Source organism: Lithobates pipiens, unplaced genomic scaffold (assembly GCF_037356315.1).
Source record: "Lithobates pipiens isolate NorthernLeopardFrog02 unplaced genomic scaffold, aLitPip1_a1.2 Scaffold_8, whole genome shotgun sequence".
In the NCBI taxonomy this organism is placed as follows: domain Eukaryota; kingdom Metazoa; phylum Chordata; class Amphibia; order Anura; family Ranidae; genus Lithobates; species Lithobates pipiens.
In genome coordinates, this window is record NW_027507903.1 from 592002395 (window position 1) to 592025849 (window position 23455).

Here is a 23455-nt window from a genome sequence, read left to right on the forward strand (position 1 = left end):
GGGGAGGATTCTTCACCATTCCAAGAAGTTAGGAGAAGAGACAACTTTCCACCCTCCTGCCCTGGTGTTAGGAGTTAGCACACTAGACAGGTAATGGGCGTATTGGTGTCTATACTGTTGAGTGAATTTGTTATGTTTTGATGTCAGAGCGTCCTCAAGCTGGTTGGGGCACAGCTGAGGACATAGACCATTCCAGTTATAAATTGTGCCTTATAAGACACCCAAAGACCTCTTGCTGCAGTGCCCGAGTGGCCCAATGGTCAGTCCGCCCCTGCCAACAAAGTTTGAGAGCTGGATATAAAATTTACCGACGACATGATCCGATCAGACTTTGTTCGATCGTTTGTAGAGAATTCCGATCAGACAAAGTGCCACGCATGCTCAGATCAAATTACGAGACCAAAGCTATTGGCTACTAGCCTGAACGTAGTCCCGTCATAACAAATGAACGTCATCACGTTCCAAACGATCGGATTTTCCAACAACTTTGTCCGACCGTGTGTATGCAACACCAGTTTCGGACAAAATCCGTCGGAAAAAATCAGACTGATTTTGTGGTTGGAATTGCTGACCATGTGTACAAGGGCTAAGATGTGTGTGATATGTGTGTGATTTAGGATGAGGGTTGTGTTTTCTAATGTTGTATTTGTGGGATTTAGAATCGGGATGTAATTAGCTCATGTAGATTAGTGTGATTTAGGATACTATGATGTTCCCTCATGTAGGATCTTTGTGATTTAGATTGGGATAGTGTTTACTCATGTAGAATGTGTATGATTTTAAAGTGATATTAAAGGAAAAAAACAGAAAAAAAAAATATGTCATATTCACCTGCTCTGTGCAGTGCTTTTGCACAGGGCAGCCCTGATCCTCTTCTTTTTGGCTCCCCTGCTGGTTCTCTGGGCTCCTCCCACCTCTCGAGTGCTCCCAGAGCAAGCAGCTTGCTATAGGGGCATTCAATCAGGCACGCTGCTGCTCTGTGTGTCCATTGACTCACTGGCTGTGATTGACAATGGTTCCCTCTGCTGTGTCAGCCATTGAGGTGGGAAAGTCCCCGAAGTGCCGATGATGCTCTCGTGCACATCGCTGGATTGAGAGGAAGCTCAGGTAAGTTATCGGGGCGAGGGGGGGGGGGTGGCAGCAGGTTTTTTCACTCTTATGCATAAAATGCATGAAGGTAGAAAGCCTTCATCCCTTAGAACCACTTTAAGGTTTAGGATATGTGTAATTCCTGATTAATACTGTATATTATTTATGTTGTCTTATTTCTTATTTGTCTTATCTGCAGGTATTTGTGTGGCTGAACCATATGAAATAAGCTCTAAGAAATCTTTTTTTATTGACCTGAAACTGCCATATTCTGTATCACAAAATGAAGAAGTAGAACTTCAAGCTGTTGTTGTCAATCTTAGAGATGAAACTTTTAAGGTAGTGTGGAATTAAATAACTTTTATTCTTTTTAACTCTTAAAGTAGAACTATGGGCAAAACCCAGCTTCCCACCCTCCTGAGCTATTTACTTCTCTGGATTAACCATGTGAGCATGTTTCAATATTTTCACTGTTAAGACAAAAGTACTACAACATTGCTCAGGCCCTTAATGCTTTGTTAAAAAATGTTTCTTTTTTTTTTTTTTTTTGATAATGTGTGCTAATTATCGAAAGTGCTGTGTTAGGATATAATTTTATTAGGATAATTAAAAATAATCTGTGCCCCCTTATGTCAGGTGTCCCTATCAGAATGCCCCCTTACATCAGGGTCCCCATCAGTGTCCCCTTAGGTCAGAGTCCCCATCAGAGTGTCCCCCTAGGTCAGGGTCCCCATCAGAGTGCCCCCCCAGGTCAGGGTCCCCATCAGAGTGTCCCCTTAGGTCAGGGTCCCCATCAGAGTGCCCCCCTAGGTCAGGGTCCCCTTCAGAGTGCCCTTACATCTATTGTCCTCATCAGAGTGCCCCCTTAGGTCAGGGTCCCCATCAGAGTGCCCCCGTAGGTCAGGGTCCCCATCAGAGTGCCCCCATAGGTCAGGGTCCCCATCAGAGTGCCCCCTTAGGTCAGGGTCCCCATCAGAGTGCCCCCTAAGGTCAGGGTTCCCATCAGAGTGACCCCTTGATTAGGGTCCCCCTCCGAGTGCCCACTTAGATCAGGGTCCCCCCCTTAAATCAGGATCCCCATCAGAGCACCCCCTTGGATCAGGATCCCCATCAGAGTGCCCGCTTATATCAAGTGTTCCCATCAAAGTGCTCCCTTACATCAGTGTCCCCACCAGAGTCCCCTTGCATGCATTGTCCCCAACAGAGTTCCCCCTTACATACAATCAGTTATCCCCATCAGAGTGCCCCCTTACATCAGGGGCCCCATCAGAGTGCCCCCTTACATCAGGTGTCTCCATCAGAGTGCCCCCTTAGATCAGGTGTCTCCATCAGAGTGCCCCCTTAGATCAGGTGTCTCCATCAGAGTGCTCCCTTAGATCAGGTGTCTCCATCAGAGTGCTCCCTTAGATCAGGTGTCTCCATCAGAGTGCCCCCTTAGATCATGTGTCCCCATCAGAGAGCTCCCTTACATCAGGTGTCCCCATCAGAGAGCTCCCTTACATCAGGTGTCCCCATAAGTGTGCCTCCTTACATCTATTGTCCCAAACAGAGTACGCCCTTACATACGATCAGTTATCCCCATCAGAGTGCCCCCTTACATGGATTGTCCTCATCAGAGTGCCTCTTTACATTTACACTGTCTGCATCAGATTGGCTAATGCACTCTAAGACATGGGGGTACGGCTAAAATCTGGGGGGGCACAGCCCAACCCAGCACCCCTCTAGATCTGGCCCTAATAGCCACCCTTATAAGTGGTTTTGCAGTTCAACTTGACTAAGGTACCGCAGATGCAATCCTGGTCCACCCTTAAATGCTAACTGCTACCCAATCCCCCTCTTTTACCCCAACTTAAGCTTACAAGAAAAAAAAAAAACATTGACACCAATGTTGGAGGTAAAAATTGCTGTCTTGTCCCCTTTATTAAAACAATAACAAAACATAACAAAAACCTTCCTTAAAACAGGAAACCAAAAATAATAAATAAACACCAGAAATTGACGGTTGAAGATCCCTGGAGGCCCCAATTATCAATTATACATTGTGCATCTGAGTAAGTACATACACGGTCCCTAGCTACACCACACCGGCCTGGGGACAAAGCACATTCAGCAGATACTACACTTTACCTTATCAGTTAATCCACCATCACTGGCATTCCATCGGGGACTCCATACTTTAGACCTGGCAAAATGCCAAGACGTGTGGCCTACGATATCCAACCAAACCACCACTGTGTGAGGAAAAACCACGGGCAGTCTAAGGACATCAAATTTTATATCCCGATTAAGATGTCTGCTGGACCTGACACCCAGATCGCTGTCTCCAGCATGCAAAACCAGTATGTCAGGAGCCCTGTCCCAGAGTGAAACCATATGTACTTCTGGGACTAACCTGCTCCACAACAGCCCTGGAATGCCTACCCATCTGACATTCGCCTCTGACCTAGTGAAACCCAGCTGACGGCCGTTAGACCTGACATCAGCCCTCTTTGCCTCCCAGTGAACAAAGGAGTGGCCCAAGATCCAAACGAGGCAAGCATGATCTTAAAAAAAAGACATAAAATAACACATAACACAAAAACAAAAACCTAACACAGAGAAAACACAGACCACATCAAAAAGGAATGACACATAAGATGCCCCACGAACCTGGCTAAACTTACACCAGATGAGGGTGGACATAAAGTTTAAACCAATCTGACTCCCACTTGCCAATCTGTTTTACGAGCATCCAATACCCACCTGGCAGCCTCAGTGGCTGCTCCGATGTAGAAGGAATGCAAAGAATAACTGCATGGCTCTAGCCCTGCAGCTGATATACAGCGCAGAAGAACTAACATGAACTGGAACTTGGACAGAGCAGAACTGTCCAAATGAATGAGAAAAGAACCAGTGCCCACAGGGTGAAACTGTAGATAATCCACCACCGCAGAAACTAGGGCAAATGTGCGAACCATAAACCTGTAGTAACCGCAAATGTGCTCCCTTTCCCTCCTGATCCGTCTTAGATCGGTGGATAAACAGGACAACGGATGAGCCTAAACAGCAAACATCAGCAACTGGCAAGCCCCCTTGAGCTGCCTTAGACGTGTTAACCAATTGACCTAACCTGAGAGCCCCATAAAAAGCTAAAGTGAAGGACGCCTGGAACAAGAGAGTTTCATACTCAGAAGAAAACACAGTAGGCACCTGTATGAACAAGTATTGTAAAATGTCAAATGTGATTTGGCCGGCGGCCGTCCAGCCTCTGGTAACCCTTCTGATAACCTCTCAATGCCTGTTTCACCAAGAAATCCTTGGTGAAATCAGGGATGCCCCTTAACTTTAACAGAAATGCCAGCCTGGCCACCTTGCGATTCATGGGGGAAATAGACACACGATTTGTAAAATCCAGACAAATTAAGTAAATTAAAAGATGTCTTACCTCAGAACTGGCCATGCCCACCCCAGCCTTCTCAAGAAAATCCCCCAACTCCTGTCAGACCTTGGTATATGAAGACCACATTGACCTACTCAAGGAGTTTTGAATCAAACCAGAGGTGACTCAAACGCAATCCGCCACAGCCGACGAGGACAAGGGTTTCCATTCTGCTCCGCACCCTGTACCAACTCCCGGAACCTATTCAACTGAAAGCGAGAGAACGTCAGCCAAAATATTCTTCACCCTGGAAGTATTCTTCACCCTGGAAGTATTCTTCACCCAGCACCACATACAAAAACATATTCAGCTGAAGACAATAAAAAACAAAATGTCACAAACACTGAATTATGAGAGCGGAGGACAATGACAGGAAATTGACGACTTGAACCACCCCTAAGTTATCACAGCGTAGACTAACCTTTTTGTTATGAAAAGACTCCCACAGTATCACTATAGCGACCACGACCGGAAACAGTTCCGAAAGTACTACATTTTTAAGAAACCCACCTCCTGCCATTGAGAGAGCCCGTGCTGTGCGCTCCACGCCCCCCCCCCCCAAATTTTTTTTTTCCATAACCACTAGAGCCGACAGCATCTATTAAAAGATCCAGATCGAAGTTACTGACCGGCCCCGCCATCGAGAGGGACCGACCATTTAAACTTTACAAAAAAATGCCCCACATCCTTAAATTGGCCCTATGTTCCCTGTTCAGACGAACAAAGTGTTTAGGTGAATGCACCCCAGACATTTCGTTCCATAGCTGCTGACAAAAAACCCTGCCCATCAGCATGATGCAGCAAGCAAAATTCAGTTTACCTAGGAGCGACTGTTGCTCCCGTAGCTGTAACTTGTGTTTGTAAAATACTATGCTAGCCTCCTCCTTAAGAGCAAGCAACTTATTGTCAGGCAGATGGCATTCCATTGCCATAGCATCAATAACTATCCCCAAAAACTTGATTAATGATGTGGGGCCCTCCGTTTTGTGTGCTGCAAAAGGAATACCAAAACACTCTGCGATGTGCTTAACCGCCAGAAGAGTGACACATAAATTCGAAGAAGGAGGGCCAATGCAAACAAAGTCATCCAAATAGTGAATAACTGAATTGACCCCCACCACGCCACAAACCACCCACTCAAGGAAAGAGCTAAAAGTATATGAAAGGGCGCAGGAAATGGAACAGCCCATAGGAAGGCAACGATCAACATAAAAAGCACCCAACCACCTAAAAGATGAAAACTTCTCAGGTGGACAGAAAGGCAGACTCTGTCTGTCTTGGCCATGAGAGCACCCTGACCGTAACGCCATGCCCAAAAAAAATGCAGCATCAAATGGGCTGCAGCTTGATCTAGATATCTACTTAGAGGTCTTGCCTTTTTCCCATAGAATCACTGGGACAGGCCCAGCCTGCCTTGAAACAGCGAGACAGGGGGTTAGTCTGACCGCAGTGGGAGCATTCATGTTTGTATCAGTAGCCGGTTCTGAATCTGCAAGAACCATTGTTGAACTGCCAACAACAACCTCACCGTTTTGCGACCGGTTGTCCGGGGGCAGTCGGACTCTCTGCCCTTGCAGGAAAAAAACGAAGTGGAAGCAATCGCAGAGGATATAAGCTTCATCCATAAACTGATGTCATTATATCCCAGTGCAAAGACGGCGGAAAAGCCTTACACTGACGGAACTGCTTGTCATAGCTCAGCCAAGCCACGCCCCCATACACTCTATGGGCCACGCTAATGGCATCTAGATAACAAAAAAAGGGGGGAGAGTTTTCAGGGAATTTTTCCCCAGAAATGCTTGCCAAAATGTCGAAGGCCTGGAGCCAAATACTAAATGTATGCAGAGGCCCTGACAACTGGAGGGGGAGAATACCCAGACCACCCATGGGGGTCTGGCCTGCTCTACCCCCCCACTACTGAAGACAAAGCTAGCTGCAAAGAAGAGACAATATTAGACAGGGACTTACCAGGCTGACTAAAATCAGATCCTACAGCTGAATTTCCAGAACCCACCGTCCACCAATCAAAATGTGGCATCACCATCTTCGGAGCTGGACAGCTCACCTTCCGACGAGAGAAATCCTGTGGGTCACCCGGACGCTGAAGGTCTGGCACAGCTGCACTGACCGTGGATGACCTAGGCTGCGCACTGTCCCTCCTGCACCTGTGTTTTGCTGTACCTGCTTTCCTGGGCACTGCTGGCTGTCTCCTCTTCACCCCCCCCACTGGGTGGAGGGGCCCTGCTGCTACAGCCGGCTCCCGAACTCTGCTGGGCTTGCCTGGATCTGGGGTTGATGGGGGCTCTGACTGGTCGGGACCCTCAGACTGCATCCTCCCGCACTGGCCCGCCGCATCTGCTAACACATCTGGCCAGGTGGCGGTCTCCCACTTCTGATCCCTTTGGCGAGTGTGAAATGGGGGCCATTACAGAGCTGTGATCCTGTCCCGCTGAGCTCTGCCCCCACTTGGGATTCCTCTCAACAAGCTTCCCACGAGCATCCATGAGAGATTGGGCTGGCAGGGCTGGAGGGTCCGATCCCATGGCTCCCTGCATGGCACTGTGCTGGGGGAAATCAGAAGGGTTGAAGCGCTCTGGGGGACGTACCCTCCAAGCACACGGTGGGGAAGATACCTGAGGAGCCTTGGCAGAGGCTCCCAGCAAGATTGCTACCTGGTCTACCAGCTCTAGCAGGTCGGCCATAGTAGAGATTGTGGGGGTGAGAGGGTGGGCAGGCAAGCCAGGAGATCGTTATGAAGGCGCGTTGTTGCTGGGAAAGTTCTTTCCCAACAATTCTTTACCGAATGTCTGAAGTTTTTTTTTTTCTCCTTCCAAAACTCCCCATAAAGCCCCTCCCAAATGACTATGTGCACCAATCCCCTAAAAGGTCTCCTTCACTACAAATTTTATAACCCTGTCACCTCCAGATTCCCCATATGATGCTGGCTCTACGCTCATTTTTATTTTATTTATTTTTTGCTTCAGGCTGTACTCTCTGGGCAGATTTATTGACTCTTTGTGGGGTGGAAGAAATTGGGCATCAGTCATTTAGAATGCTGAAATCAGGCAAAGTAAACTTCAGGGAGAGAGGGTGGAACATGGAATACCCAAAATTGACAAAAACACCATTCCAGGCATCGCTGCTAGCAATAGTCAACAAAGGCAAAGAATCTTTAGGCCAAGACCATAAATCTGTATTCTTTAGACTGATCAGCAGCTGCAGGTAGCACAGTACTATCTGAAGCAAATAGGCAAGACTCACAAACAAAGTCTACCGGCATCAATTTGTAGTCAGCTGTCCAAGTCTCTTCTTCCCCAGATGCTGCAGCAAGGCAGAACAAACTCACCCAGGCTTCAGACAAAGGCCTCTCTTCTAGCAAGAAGCAGCAACCTCCAGCACTGGGAGAGATTTACTGAAACTGGAGCAAGCAAAATCAGGTTAAGCTCTGCAAAGAAACCAATCAGCTTCCAGGTTTTATTGTCAAAGCTTAAGTGAACATGCTGAAGTTAGATGCCAACAGGCCCGGACTGGGACAAAAAATAGGCCCGGGCATTTTAGACTGAGCAGCCAACTTTTCCAGGGATCGGGGGGGGGGGGGGAGATGTCGGTAGACATTCGCAGGGGTGGCACTGTAATGTGCAGGGACACTGTGATATAAAGGGGACCGCACTGTAATGATTACAGTGCTCCTTTACAGTGCAGTCCCCTTTATATTACAGTGTCCCTGTCCTATTTTGGCCATATAATGCTAGTACTGTCTGTCTCCTATTGTGCCCACACTGCCCAGTGACACTGGCCTACTCTCTTTGGTGGTCCTGGACAGCATGACGCTCTCTTTCTGGTGTTGCGGTACAGCATGGCTCAGGTACTGCGTGGCTCTCTGGTGGTGCGGGTACAGCGTGGCTCTCGTTGCTCTCTGGTGGTGTGGGCACAGCATGGCTCTATCTGGTGGTGCGGGTACAGTGTGGCTCTATCTGGTGGTGCGGGTACAGCGTGGCTCGCTGGTTCTGCGGGTACAGCGTGGCTCTCATGGCTCTATCTGGTGGTGCGGGTACAGCGTGGCTCTCTCTGGTGGTGCGGGTACTGCGTGGCTCTCTGGTGGTGTGGGTACAGCGTGGCTCTCTGGTGGTGTGGGTACAGCATGGCTCTCATGGCTCTATCTGGTGGTGCGGGTACAGCATGGCTCTCATGGCCCTATGGTGTGGGTACAGCGTGGCTCTCGCTGGTGGTGCAGATACAGCGTAGTTCTCATGGCCCTCTGGTGTGGGTACAGCGTGGCTCTCGCTGGTGGTGCAGATACAGCGTAGCTCTCATGGCTCTCTGGTGGTGCAGGTACAGCGTGGCTCTATCTGGTTTTATGGGTACAGCGTGGCTCTCATGGCTCTATCTGGTGGTGTGGGTACAGCGTGGCTCTCATGGCCCTCTGATGTGGGTACAGCGTGGCTCTTGCTGGTTGTGCGGATACAGCGTAGCTCTCATGGCTCTCTGGTGGTGCGGGTACAGTGTGGCTCTCTCTGGTGGTGCGGGTACAGCGTGGCTCTTGCTGGTGGTGCGGATACAGCGTAGCTCTCATGGCTCTCTGGTGGTGCGGGTACAGCGTGGCTTTATCTGGTTTTGCGGGTACAGCGTGGCTCTCATGGCTCTATCTGGTGGTATGGGTACAGCGTGGCTCTCATGGCCCTCTGGTGTGGGCACAGCGTGGCTCTCGCTGATGGTGCGGATACAGCGTAGCTCTCATGGCTCTCTGGTGGTGGGGGTACAGTGTGGCTCTCTCTGGTGGTGCGGGTACAGCGTGGCTCTCATGGCTCTATCTGGTGGTGTGGGTACAGCGTGGCTCTCTCTGGTGGTGCGGGTACAGCATGGCTCTCTGGTGGTGCTGATACAGCATGGCTCTCTGGTGGTGTGGATACAGCGTGGCTCTCTCTGGTGGTGTGAGTACAGCATGGCTCTCATGGCCCTCTGGTGCGGGTACAGCGTGGCTCTCTCTGGTGGTGCGGATACTGCGTGGCTGTCATGGCTCTCTGATGGTCCGGGTACAGCGTTGCTCTCATGGCTCTCTGGTGGTGCGGGTACAGCATGGCTCTCTCTGGTGGCGCTGGGGCTATTAGTTCCTCAGCACAGTCCTCTTTCTTTTTCCATGTCTCCTGTAGTGCCTGCTTGTTTCCAGGTCCCCCCCCCCCCCCCCCGGCAGAGTGCATGCTGGCAACTGTAGCCGTCTCCCTGCTGATCTAAATTGGGCCTAATATCTCTACTACATTTCCCATGATGCCCCACTATTTTTTTCTGATTGGCCCTCTGCTGTGACCAATTGGGAGAGAAGAACAAGCAGGAAGATGTCTTCTCTCCCATGCTGCAAACAAGCCAACATGAGAGAGGGGGGGACATCCTGACAGCGGCCCACAGCTTACACCCTCCCCCCCCTACTGTGCAGAGGGACACCTATGGCTGGAGGAGGAGGAGCAGTAGTCCGTAGGGGCCGAGAGCGGAACTGTAAGCGTGGCTCTGAGGCTGAGCTGTGTGTGCTGTGCGGCCTGATCATCAACAGGCTGTGAAGCGGGCGGCCCACCGGGCAAATGCCCGGTCTGCCAAATAGCCAGTCCGGGCCTGGATGCCAATTGGTTACCATGCACACCTGCACCAGATTTTGTACTCTCAAGTTTTAGTAAATCAACCCCACTGCCTTCTCTCTTGGCAACATCATGGGAGGCAAGAACCCACCTCTCCTGCTATGGTCCAGGAAGCACAAATCTTTCTGGAAGGTCACCTCAAATATTTATATCTTGCATGGACCACTGGCAATACACCTCCTAGCAGCTGGCCAAGGAGACAGTAATATTCATAACTCATAAATAAGTTAGGCAAAACCCAATGAAATACTCAGGATTAACAGCACTGGGGACTGGGGACCCTTGGTCAGTGAAAACTAGGGATGAGCCGAACACCCCCCAACCCCCCCCCCACCCGGTTCGATTTGCACCAGAACCTTCGAACGGACTGAAAATTCCTACGAACTTTAGAACCTCATTTAAGTCTATGGGGCTCGAAAGTTCGAAATCAAAAGTGCTAATTTTAAAGGCTAATATACAAGATAGTGTCCTAAAAAGGGTTTGGGGACCTGGCTCCTGCCCCAGGGGACATGGATCAATGCAAATTTTTTTTTTTTAAATGGCAGTTTTTTCGGGAGCACTGATTTTAATGACGATTAAAGTGAAAAAAAAAAGGTGAAATATTCTTTTAAATATCGTGCCTGGTGGGTGTCTATAGTATGACTGTGAAGTGGCACGTGTTTCCTGTGTTTAGAACAGTCCCTGCACAAATTGACATTTAACGAAAAAAAGTAATTTAAAACTTCTTGCAGTTTTAATGTAATGTCTGGTTCCAGCAATATGGATGAAAATCATTGAGAAAATGGCATGGTCTTGTATGGATATTAAGGGGAACCCCGTACCCAAATTAAAAAAAGGAAAGGCATGGGGCCCCCCAGGCCCTATATACTCAGAACAGCGGTATACAGGTGGTGCAAACAATACAGGGACTGTGTACCGTAGGTTTGTTGTGTTAAGTAAAATCTGTTTGTAATGTTGAATTGGTACATTTTTAAAGTGTAGCTCCAGTCAAAAAATCTATTTTTAAGCTTTTTGGAAAACATAGGGAAGGGTTATCACCCCTGTTTAATTTTTTTGCTGTCCGTCTTTTTTCATCTCACTTCCTGTTGTCTCTTTCTGTTTGCAAGTAGGAGACGTTTGTAAGTTGGATGTTTGAAAGTAGTTGCCTGCCCTATATGCTCTGCAGAAATGTGGCCCTAAGGTGTTGGTGTTAACACTGTAAGCCCTCAAAATGACTCTTGGTAGGCGCTGGAGAGCCCTGCTGTGAACTATTATATCAAGAATTGTAATTACATGCCATTTAAGATATGTTGGTATTGCGCTGCCCCTATATTAAATAACCCTCCGAGGGTGATAAGTATAATGCCTAGTTACATAAATCAATAGTGTAATATAAAAATATATATATAAATGTCTACTGAATAATATCAAAAAGTGCAAAGTGCTACATTAAATAAAATAAAATAAACACACCACAGAGGTGATAGAATCCAAATAAATGAAAATCAAGTGAACAAAGGTAAGTAACTAAAAACAGTCTCTTAAAAAATTACTATTTTGATAAAGTGCAGAGAAAAAAAAAAGTAAAACGCACTACAGAGTCAATTGAAAACCTCCACGGAAACACAACTGCTTCAATTGAGTGCAAAGCCAAAAAACAGTGAATTGATCATAAAGTGCCAAGTGCGTCTTATAAATGTGCAAATAAGTAAACACTCTCCAGAGGTGATATAAGTGAACCACCCTAATAATAAACAAATGATATACAAGAAAATAAGCAAGAGTATACCTAGACCAAAAAGAGGGTACCCTCTCCTGATCACATGGAAATAAACTTTAGAATTAAACAAAAAATATATATAGTAGTAAATGCACTACAGAGCCGGCTGTAACATATGTTATATCAGAATGAGACCGGCCTCTATAGATTAAATATACATATTGAAATCCATCAAAAAGAAAAAAAGAAAAAGATATAAATATTCAAGTCCATAAATAAATAAGTCTCCTTTAAGTGCAAGTGCTTTGTGCAAACTTGTGCAAATTCAACTGAGGTGTGGATCTCCCAGTGCTTAATCCCGCTGTGATCACACTTTAGTGGGCAGTGGCCCCTTACCTATAGCAAGGAGGGATTCGCATAGAGGTATATAGATTTCTTTATATGTCTTCTCTCCTGGTAAATTCGGTCACCTTCTCCTTTAAATTGTATTCTTAATGCTCCATAGGACCCAATAGATTAATAGAGAGGGAATACCATAGTGTAGTATTTCACAAATAGCATTTATTAAAACATTTCATACACAGGGTACTCACACATTCATAGATAGAAAAAAGCCTTTTTCTAGTAATCAGCAGAAAGTGCATCCACAGTCAGCGTCCTTCCCGTCCCAAAATCTCTATTAATCTATTGGGTCCTATAGAGCAGTAAGAATACACAAATGTCCCCTTCACGCTCCAAGAAATTGACAAAACCATATCCACGTTGCCCAATAGCAAATCTCCAGGACCTGTTGGTTTCGGGAACGAATACTACAAGGTCTTCAAGGACATGCTCTCCCCATACCTCCTTGAGGTTTTCACAAAGGCAGAAACAACGTCCTCTTTCCCATCTGAGATGCTGAGAGCCCGCATCATAACTTTGCCAAAACCGGGAAAAGACCCCACTACTCCTGATAATTTTAGGCCAATCTTTCTACTAAATTCTGATATAAAGATTTACGCCAAATTACTAGCTCGAAGATTAACAGATATCATCCCCTGCATTATACCAAAAGACCAGATGGGCTTTGTGAGGGGGAGGCAGACCTCAGACGCCACTAGGAGTATTATTAATGTTATCCACCAGGCAACGGCCTCTGGAACGCCTTCTCTGCTTCTATCCATAGATGCAGAGAAGGCGTTCGACAGGGTGCACTGGACGCATATGAAAGCTGTGTTGGGTAAATTTGGTTTCAGGGGTCCGATACTTACTGCTATTCTGACACTTTACTCATGTCCATCAGCACAGGTGTATACGGCGGGTCTATTTTCCAAACCGTTTCACATATCAAATGGCACTCACCGGGGTTGCCCTCTCTCTCCAACCATATTTAACCTAATAATTGAACCACTGGCAGAATCCATCCGTGCGGGTGACAAAATTAATGGTTTCACTTTTGGAAGATCCAAACATGTCATAAATTTATTCACCGACGAGGTTATCCTCTTATTGACTGACCCCCTACACTCTCTTCCGCAGGCCCACAAAATTCTATCTGACTTTGGAGCTATCTCATACTATAATGTTAACCACACTAAATCACTGATCTTAGATTTGGGGGTAAACCCGATAGCAAAAGCGACCCTGCAAACCACCCTTCCATACTCTTGGTCCACCAAAGGCATCACCTACTTGGGTATGATGCTCACTGGCACACTCTCCACCCTGGCTGATATGAACTTTAAACCTCTATTGGCCAAAATAGACAAACAACTCGCAGACATTGCAAGATGGGAGTTATCATGGCTAGGCAGAATTGCGTCCTTTAAGATGACCATATTGCCCCAAATATTATATGTATTCTGCTCATTACCAATCACGATACCTATGCACTATGTCAATACATTGTCCAAGAGAATGTGGAAATTCACATGAGGGGGAAAAAAGGCCAGATGCCCTCACCGTAATCTCACGCCTCACAAATCAATAGGGGGAGCCAGATGCGTGGACTTAAGGGAGTACCTGTGGGCTGCACGACTTGACCAGCTCAAGCATTGGCTTCAACACGCAGACAGCCCGCTGTGACACATGGGAACCTTGAGACACTAGGGGTATGTCTCCAACTATACAAATATCGCTACAGGCGTGGAGATTCCTCCTAATACAGGAAAGTATCATATGACTTACCAATAGAACTCCTGGGGACCAAACTCTCCTCACTACAAATCACGCAACTCAAAGCAAAGAATATATGTTATATCCCAGCCTTACTCCATAATCAGAAACCTAAATCAGCAGAACGAATTATGTCAAAATATGACTTAAGCGGATTTAGCGAACACCTTCTCTGACGAACAATGACGAAATTTCACAATAGATGGACTCTGACGAAAATTCACAATAGATGGCATTACACCCCTTACAGACTTTCTGTCATGTTCCCGACCTCTTCTCCTCTATGTTGGCAAAACTGAGGCCACACTGTGAACTTAATACATACTCTGTGGGAATGCCCGAGCCTGACAAGCTTGTGGAATAAAATCTTACAAATAATCTCTGATCTCACGGGTATCTTAACCCCCCCAAACCCTACCCTAGCCATACTACACATAGGCATGGAAGCATTTCCACAAGGGGATAGAGCTATGGTGACCCACATTCTATTAGCAACCCGAAACATAATTCTTCGCAACTGGAAGAACACGCTGGCCATTAACTTATCTGAAGTAATCGCCATGGGAATAGAAATTATTAGTTCGAAAGACTAATTGCAATTAACTCGTTATCCTATAGACAATTTGACAGGGATTGGAAAATATGGACCGACAGGTTCAGACCGCTATAGAAGGTCATATCCTACTGCGAGACCTTAATATTGCTTAATATTGATACAATAGCATTGACTTAATGTCAATTACCTGAGTTAGAAGTGCTTATACTGTGTGTACTACATAACCATGCCTTGCTCACTGCCTTATTCATTGTGTTCAGTATCCTATTCTATTCTTTTATTTTTCCCATGTTGTGTTGTGATAATATCTGACAAATTTAATAAAAATCTATTGAAGGAAAAAAATAATTGTAATTACATGCACCTGTTAAACAGGTGCGGAAAAATTGGGCCTTAGGCAGTGGTGCCACAACACTGCAACACCTCGCAGAAACTCTAGTTGGAGTGCGCCCTGCTGCAAAGCATTGCATCAAATATTGTAATTACATGCCCCTGTTAAATAAAGGCTGAAAAATTGGGCCTTAGGCACTGGTGCTGGTGCCACGACACTGCAACCTCTCCCAGATACTCTAGTTGGGGTGCAGGAATGAGCCCTGCTGCAAAGCATTGCATCAAAAATTGTAATTACACGCCCCTGTTAAACAGGGGCTGAAAAAATTGGCCTTAGCCACTGGTGGCATCACCCAGAACCAAAAATGTTCTTCCAAACTATCAGCAGGATCATTGAGGAGGAAGAGGATAGGCAGTCAACATAACAGGATAGTCACTCATCATCAGCATAGGCAGTCTTGAAGGGATGTGACTTTTCAAAAAAAATGATTCGGTTACAACAGCTTCAGGTGCTTGGTAGCTGGTGGTGATCCAAGACTGATTCATCTTTATGAAGGTCAGTCGATCAATTGAGTCGGTGGACAGGCGCACCCTGTGATTGGTTACAAAGCCTCCAGCAGCACTGAATGTGCGTTCCGAAAGAACGCTGAATGCAGGACAGGCCAGTAGCTCAATTGCATACTGTGCAAGCTCTGGCCAGTGATCCACCCTCAAGACCCAGTAAGCCAGAGGATTTTTGGTGGGAAAGGTGTCCAAGTCTGACCTTGCCCCTAGGTATTCCTGCACCATGTAAATCAGACGCTGGCGATGGTTGCTGGAACCGATCATACCTTGGGGCTGCGAACTAAAAAATTGTCTGAACGCATCGGTCAGACAGCCACCTTCTCCACTGCTCCTTCTGTGACTGACCGAAGCCTCAGCACCACGTTGTCCAGGGCCAGGAGTTTGTAACCTCCCAGTCTCTGGGTACGCATTGCACAGACCTCTCTGCAAGGCCTCCCAGAGATGTCGCATCCTCTGTTCCCTCTGCGATAAGGTCCGCAACCTTACCGTGGATTAAGGAGAGTGGTCAGCCAGTAATGGTCCCTCTCTTTGATCCAAAGAATACGAGGATCCTTCCGCAGGCTTTGTAGGATCAGGGAGGCCATGCAGCGTAGGTTAGCTGAGGCATTCGGAGCGGGGTCCTCTGGGTCACTAAGGACGACATGATCCGCAGCCACCTCCAAGTCCACGGGTTTCTTGGGACTGTAAATCAAGACTGCTGCTGTTGAGTGCCAGGCTCCACCTCCATGCTGACATAATCCTCCTCCTCCTCCTGTGTGATTGGTGGGACAGCAGGAACACTGTCTGGATAAAGGGGGCCTTAAGAGGCAAGGAAGTCCTCCTCTTCCTGCCTCTGTTCTGCCTCAAGTGCCCTGTCCATTATTCCATGCAACGTATGCTCCAACAGGTGGACAAGAGGTAAAGTGTCACTGATGCATGTACTGTCACTGCTCACCATCCTTGTGGCCTCCTCAAATGGTGACAGGACAGTGCATGCATCCCTGATCATGTCCCACTGGCGTGGTGAAAAAAAACGAGCTTCCCTGACCCTGTCCTGGTGCCGTAGTCACACAGGTACTCATTGCTGGCCGTCTGCTGCGTGTGCAGCCACTGCAGCATGGCCAACGTTGAGTTCCACCTGGTGGGCATGTCACACATAAGGCGGTTCTTGGGCAGTTTCAACTCCCTTTGAAGCTCAGCTAGCCGAGCACTGGCATTATATGATTGGTGGAAATGCACACAGACTTTCCTGGCCTGCCTCAGGACATCCTGTAAGCCCCGGTACATGCCCAAGAACTGCTGTACCACCAGGTTAAGGACGTGAGCCACACAGGGCACATGGGTCAGTTGTCCCTGTCGGAGGGTGGAGAGGAGGTTGGTGCCATTGTCGCAAACCACCATTCTTGGTGGAAGGGCTGCTAACAGCAAAGTTTCATCCACACTATCAAGCATCTGGCAAAGACCTGGTAGCCATGGAACTAGCATCCATGCTGACAGCCTCCCTTTCAACCTCTAATAAATACTAATGCCCTTCACCACTCCTCCATTCTAACCTGGTTCCTGGGCTATATAGGATCATCATCATTCATGGCCCTGGAGAAGACATGGTAACCTGAGAATTAGCATCCATGCTGGGAGCCTGTTTTCCACCCAGCTCGTTGCTCTGGTGCCCTTTGTTGCTCTTCGGCTGGCCCCTGGTCTATCAGCTATTTGGAATCATTACATTATTGGTGGCATTGGCAAAGATCTGGTAACCCCAGAACCAACATCCATGCCGTGAGAGCCTGTCTTCAAACTAGCTGGCAAAGACCAGTGCCAATCCTTTGCATGCTCCTGGGCTATATGAGATCATCACATCTATATTCTAAAGGTCCAAATCTAAGCAAAATTTTTATTTAACTTTGGATAGAGCATGAAAGGTTGGAGTCACTAGCAAATCCTCTTCATGGAGGACATGGAATTATGTTCATAGAATAAGAAAGGGTTAGCCCTCCTTGCTAAAAGATCCTCTACATATCTGGGTGTGTTGGATGGCTGTTTCACCTTTGGACTCTGTAGTTTTATCTGCCAGTCTCTGTTACTTTTTTTTCCTTAGTGCAGAGGGGAAAGTGACCCCCAATAATCCTCAAGCTGTAGAAAAGTGGAATAGAAGAGTACTAATTGTTAACTTTGCAGGGATCTGCTGTTTTTCATCTTTTAAAACCTGTGACAATTTTAATTAATTTTGTGTCTAGGTGCGAGTGACCATACCTTATAACCCCGCCTTCTGCAGCTTTGCAAGTGTACAGAAAAGTTACCATGTGGTTGTGACTGTGCCACCTAAATCCTCTAATACTGTTCCTTTTGTCATTGTACCACTGGAGCTGGGTAACCATGGAGTGGAGGTGAAGGCATCAACAACACTTTTTGAGGAAGATGGGATCAGGAAACAACTGAGAGTGATGGTCAGTAATATGTATGTTGATTAGTAGCATTAATTGTAGATGTAATACTGTGAAAATCCAACTCCCAGTCACCCCTCTCAGCTAAGGAGCTTCCCCTCCATCTAATGACCCCCTGGCTATTTTTTTTTTCTTAATATACTTACCATTTTTCATAAGTTTTCAGTCATGGCATGCTGGGGCTTCTTCTTCTCTACCTCTTTTAGTGGGGTGTGTTCCTCAATGGGGCTAAAGTGGTGTTGATGTATAGACATGCAGGATACCTTGGAGAAACCCCTTCAGGGGGGTGATTGTTTGATTCCTTGCATTCACAGAATATCCTCAGTCTTCTGCATAACGAATGTGGGCATCACCCAACTATATTTACTGCAAGGTACAGTGTCGGACAGGAGGTATTGCAGCCAGTGCCACCTTTTTGTTTTAAAGACACACTGTAGGACACAAAAAACATTGTATTTAATCTAGGGGTGAACCAGTACCAATACTGGTACCAACATTGGTGCAGATACTAAGCATTTGTATGAGTACTTGTACTTATGCTCTGATACCTAAAACCAAAACCTTTGTGTTGCGATTAGAGCCTTGTCTTCAGCCTGGGTTAACACAGGAGGGGTGCAGGAAACTGTATGTGATTCGGACAGGAATTACACCGCATTCCTGTTCAAGTCACATGCGATTCTTTGCAGTGCGCTTTGAGCCCATTAATTTCACATGTATCGGACGTCCCTTCATCAGAATAGCTTATCACAGAGGAATCACATTCTTCTAGAAAAGATCAGCATATGGGTCATAACATGTGACATAGAGAGTATTCAAAACATGTCATCATGTTGTAATAGTATGAAAGTAGCGAATATGCTAAAAATAACATACAGGAAGGAACAGTCAATGATAATCATAAGGTTCACCGTATGGTCAGCAACAGTAGCCGTGCAGTGAGAAAACACCAAGTGTCCAGATGGGACAATGATGGAATACAAGTGTTCCAACTGTTCCATACAAGTTTCCTGTGTATAGCAGCCGCAGATAGAGATGTGCTGTTGGTTGTACCCAACTCTGTCTAGGCAGTTGGAGGTACTATGAAAAGAGAAACGTTGTGGAAAGGGGGTGTAATAACAACCCTCAAATTGGCCACAGAGTGGCAGTGGTGTCAGTAGGCAGAGAAAGGGGGGAGAACAAGGCTCCTTAAAGTAATCATACGATTAAACCCAATCCTAGGTAAATGGCCAAAAGTTTGTCCAATAGTAGTGCATGAAATCCTCATACCTCCTGGGTGATGAATATCCACTCCTATGTTGCAGGGCGGTAGCAGCGCTCCATCCATTGCAGGGCTCAGCCTTTTATTCATATTGCAGATTGGCGCGTGACATCATTACGTCATGTGTACGGCTCGCGTCAGCATGCATCTTCCATGCGGGAGTTCACTGCGCATGTGTCGAGTACTGTAGACTGTCCACGTCATTCCATCCATACAACACGCATGCCCAGCATTGACACAGGCATACTGCAGTACAAGGGGAAACCTCAGGCATCGGCTGCATGGCTCTGTGTCCAAGGGGGAGTCTGGCCGGAGGGGACCTAATCCTGTGACTGAGAGTGAGGACATCTGTTACACCAACTAGTACCTGTATAGCTGCCACAGAGATAGCTTGGAGCATCCATCCACCACTCACTCAAAATGTTTGTTACAACATACAGTATACTGTATTAAATCATGTAGATAAAAACAACCATGTGTGTAAAAACAGAACCTCCCTTGGATACCTCCTATAGAGTTACAGACACCAAACATGTCACAATTAGAGATGGTATAATAATAAATCAGGTGTCTTCAATGGGTAGGCACTCTTGCTATGTCTCAACGCGTTTTTCTGAGGGGAGCTAAAAGAGGTTGCAAATTTCAAACTTTGAATAAGATTTATGAAACTGTTTGTGAACCCAATCCTGTCAGATTCACACATCCATAATTCTAAGGCATATATTATGAACAGTACACTCATTTTATGTCCCTTTATAGGCTCCATCTTTATCTTTTGACTTCCTACTGGAGAAGGGGAGATCCTGTAATGGCTATAACCTTTCAGTGACAGTAAAGACAGAAACCACGGGTAAGATGTTGTGGTGATTGAGTTCATCTTCCACCTGGGAAAACCAGAAATGCTATTGTAACATGCCTTTGCACCTCATGGCCAAAGCAGGATGGCCAAAGAAGCGGAGAACGGGCCTTCTTGTTCCCTTGTTTTTGTGTCTCGCAAGTGACAAGATGAAAAAAAATAAAAATAAAAAGCTGTTGAAATATATTGCTAGGTTAAACAATGGTTTCCAGATGGATGTTTATGGTGTTTCTATTTGCAGAGTGTTACACAAGTCTATTAACAAGCCATCACATTTATTTTCTTACAGAAAAAATGCCTGAAAATGCAATCCAGACAGTTTCTATTACAATCTGTATTAGGTAAGTATCACTGATTAATGATGCAATTGCATTCTAATCTCAGCATATAACTCCGTCACATTCAAAAGTCCACAATATATAAAGCAAAAGGAGTACTAAACATTATGCTGTCCTTTATATCTGTGGAAATCTGTCAGTAATGAGCGGAACATACTAAATTAGGGTTACTAAGAAGGCTTAAACTCATGTTACCAGCATGTTATCATTGGGTATTCTACAGTAATAAAATATGACCTTTATTCAGGGCTATCTAATATATCTGTTTTTGTGATTCAGTCAGAAAAGTCAGGAGGCATAATGTCAACATTGTTTGCGAGTCAGTTTGTTACACAACGTGACAGAGATGCGGGAAGTTGAACCAGTATTCTCTGTTTGCTTGGCATGTTTATGTACCACTAGTGTACAACTAGGAGTGAGCAGGGAATGCTAAGGTTTAGGCTGTCATTGGATTAGGAACAGGACCTGTGCATTCTATATAAGGCATTCCCTTACATTAAGAGTCCTTATCAGGTCCTTATGCCCATCAGAGTCCCCCCCTTACATAGAGTGCTCCCTTACATCAACTGCCCCCTTTAGAGTGCCCCCTTACATCAACTGCACTTCTCAGAATGCCCCCTTACATCAGTTGTCCCCATCAGAGTGCCCCCTTAAATCAGTTGCCCCCATCAGAGTGCCCCCTTACATCAGTTACCCCATCAGAGTGCCCCCATACATCAGTTGTCCCCATCAGAGTGCCTCATACATCAGTTGTCCCCATCAGAGTGCCCCCATACATCATTTGTCCCCATCAGAGTGACCCCATACATCAGTTGTCCCCATCAGATTGCCCCTTACATCAATTGCCCCCTTACATCAACTACCTTCCTCAGAGTGCCCCTTACATCAATTGTCCCTATCAGTATGTCCTTTTACATCAGTTGTCCCCATCAGTGTGCCCCCGTACATCAGTTGTCTCCATCAATGAGTCCCTTTACATCAGTTGTCCCCATCAGAGTGCCCCCTTAAATCAGTTGTCCCCATCAGAGTGCCCCCTTACATCAGTTGTCCCCATCAGAGTGCCCCCTTACATCAACTGCCCCCTTCAGAGTGCCCCCTTACATCAACTGCACTTCTCAGAATGCCCCCTTAAATCAGTTGTCCCCATCAGAGTGCCCCCTTAAATTAGTTATCCCCATCAGAGTGCCCCTTACATCGGTTGTCCCCATCAGAGTGCCCCCTTACATCAGTTGTCCCCATCAGAGTGTCCCCATACATCAATTGTCCCCATCAGAGTGTCCCCATACATCAGTTGTCCCCATCAGAGTGCCCCCATACATCAGTTGTCCCCATCAGAGTGCCCCCATACATCAATTGTCCCCATCAGATTGCCCCTTACATCAATTGCCCCCTTACATCAACTACCTTCCTCAGAGTGCCCCTTACATCAGTTGTCCCTATCAGTATGTCCTCTTACATCAGTTGTCCCCATCAGTGTGCCCCCTTACATCAGTTGTCCCTATCAATGTGTCCCTTTACATCAGTTGTCCGCATCAGAGTGCCCCCTTACATCAGTTGTCCCCATCAGAGTGCCCCCTTACATCAGTTGTCCCCATCAGAGTGCCCCCTTACATCAGTTGTTCCCATCAATGTGTCCCTTTACATCAGTTGTCCCCATCAGAGTGCCCCCTTACATCAGTTGTCCACATCAGAGTGCCCCCTTACATCAGTTGTCCCCATCAGAGTGCCCCTTACATCAGTTGTCCCCATCAGAGTGCCCCCTTACATCAGTTGTCCCCATCAGACTGCCCCCTTACATCAGTTGTCCCCATCAGAGTGCCCCCTTACCTCAGTTGTCCCCATCAGAGTGCCCCCTTACCGCAGTTGTCCCCATCAAAATGCCCCCTTACATCAGTTGTTCCCATCAGAGTGCCCTCTTACATCAGTTTTCCCCATTAGAGTGCCCCCCATACATCAATTGTCCCCTTCAGAGTTCTCCCTTACATCAAATGTCCCCATAAGACTCTCATCATGGATTAGTGGATACATTCTCAGAGACCTAGGGATCACAACTACGATCTGGGGGACACAGCCTACCTCAACACCCCGAGATCTGGACCAGCTTTTGTATTACTATCATTTTCTACCACACTTGTTCCTCCATTCATTCTCTGGATCCAGAACCTGCTCTCCTCATTTCCCTAGCTGACATAATGTCACTCTTTCTGCTTCTTCTTATCAAAGTTACAGTAATTGAAGCTCAAAACTGCATTACAGTCCAAAATGTACTCATTCTCTATAAGTAAACCTCTTGCCTTCACTGTCCCAAGCTAATCCTGTATCTCACCCTATATTTTTAGATTTTCCCAACTCAGGTCTGGTATCTTTGCTCTCTGGTTTCCAATCAGATCCTGTGTCTCTGATCCCCTCCAGACCCACTAACTTATCTCTCTCTCCTTACTGCTCCCTTACTGCCCCATGCAGCCACCAGGAGTGAAGTGAAATACTCAAGACTTCCGAGCATAGGTGGGCATATGCTGCTAAGGAGGATAGAAGTTAAAGGCAGGGCTGGACTGGGAATAAAAACCAGCCCTGGAAAAAATTTCATACCAGCCCCACAGCATTATTATACCAACCCAACAGCATAACGTCATTATTTTCTTGTTCATGAAAGGGGAAGCCATTTTAAAGCACATTTATATCTAGATATGAAATCACATAGGGCTTTATATATATACCCTAGGAATTCAGAATGTGGGGGGGGCACCTTCCACAGAAAGAATACACTAAAGGTAAGGGGAGTGGGTTACTAATATAAAAGGGGAACCCTTTATATCAGTGCCCCTTACATTATCCTATTCACTTCCTCTTACATCAGTGACCCCACCCAACTGGCCTGGTGGTGCTGTCACTGGCCTCCTCTCAGGTGCATTGTGCATGGCTCAGTCAGTCGGCTCCAGCTTGGTGGCTCTGGTTTTATCCTATAATCTTCTCTTCACAGTCCACACAAGTCTGACTTCTCCCATGACTCCCATCCCGGCGGCACTCCCACTCTTGACTCCTCTCCAGACTCCCTCAGAGACTGCAGACATGATACAGGAGATGGTCATAGACTGCAGACTTGATGCAAGAGCTCAATGCAGCCTCACTGTCCCCATCAATGCAGC

General features: G+C 46.5%; 1 protein-coding gene across 1 annotated transcript in view; it reads left to right on the forward strand.

Moving 5' to 3' along the window:
• The window catches only part of LOC143961240 (A.superbus venom factor 1-like), a 187617-nt gene that overhangs the window by 114170 nt on the left and 49992 nt on the right, over window positions 1-23455 (forward strand). Inside the window, exons 19-22 of the mRNA XM_077470475.1 lie at window positions 1289-1428; window positions 17651-17860; window positions 19875-19965; window positions 20261-20312. Of these exons, the coding sequence (XP_077326601.1) occupies window positions 1289-1428; window positions 17651-17860; window positions 19875-19965; window positions 20261-20312 (493 nt within the window). The remainder of the gene's footprint in view (window positions 1-1288; window positions 1429-17650; window positions 17861-19874; window positions 19966-20260; window positions 20313-23455) is intronic.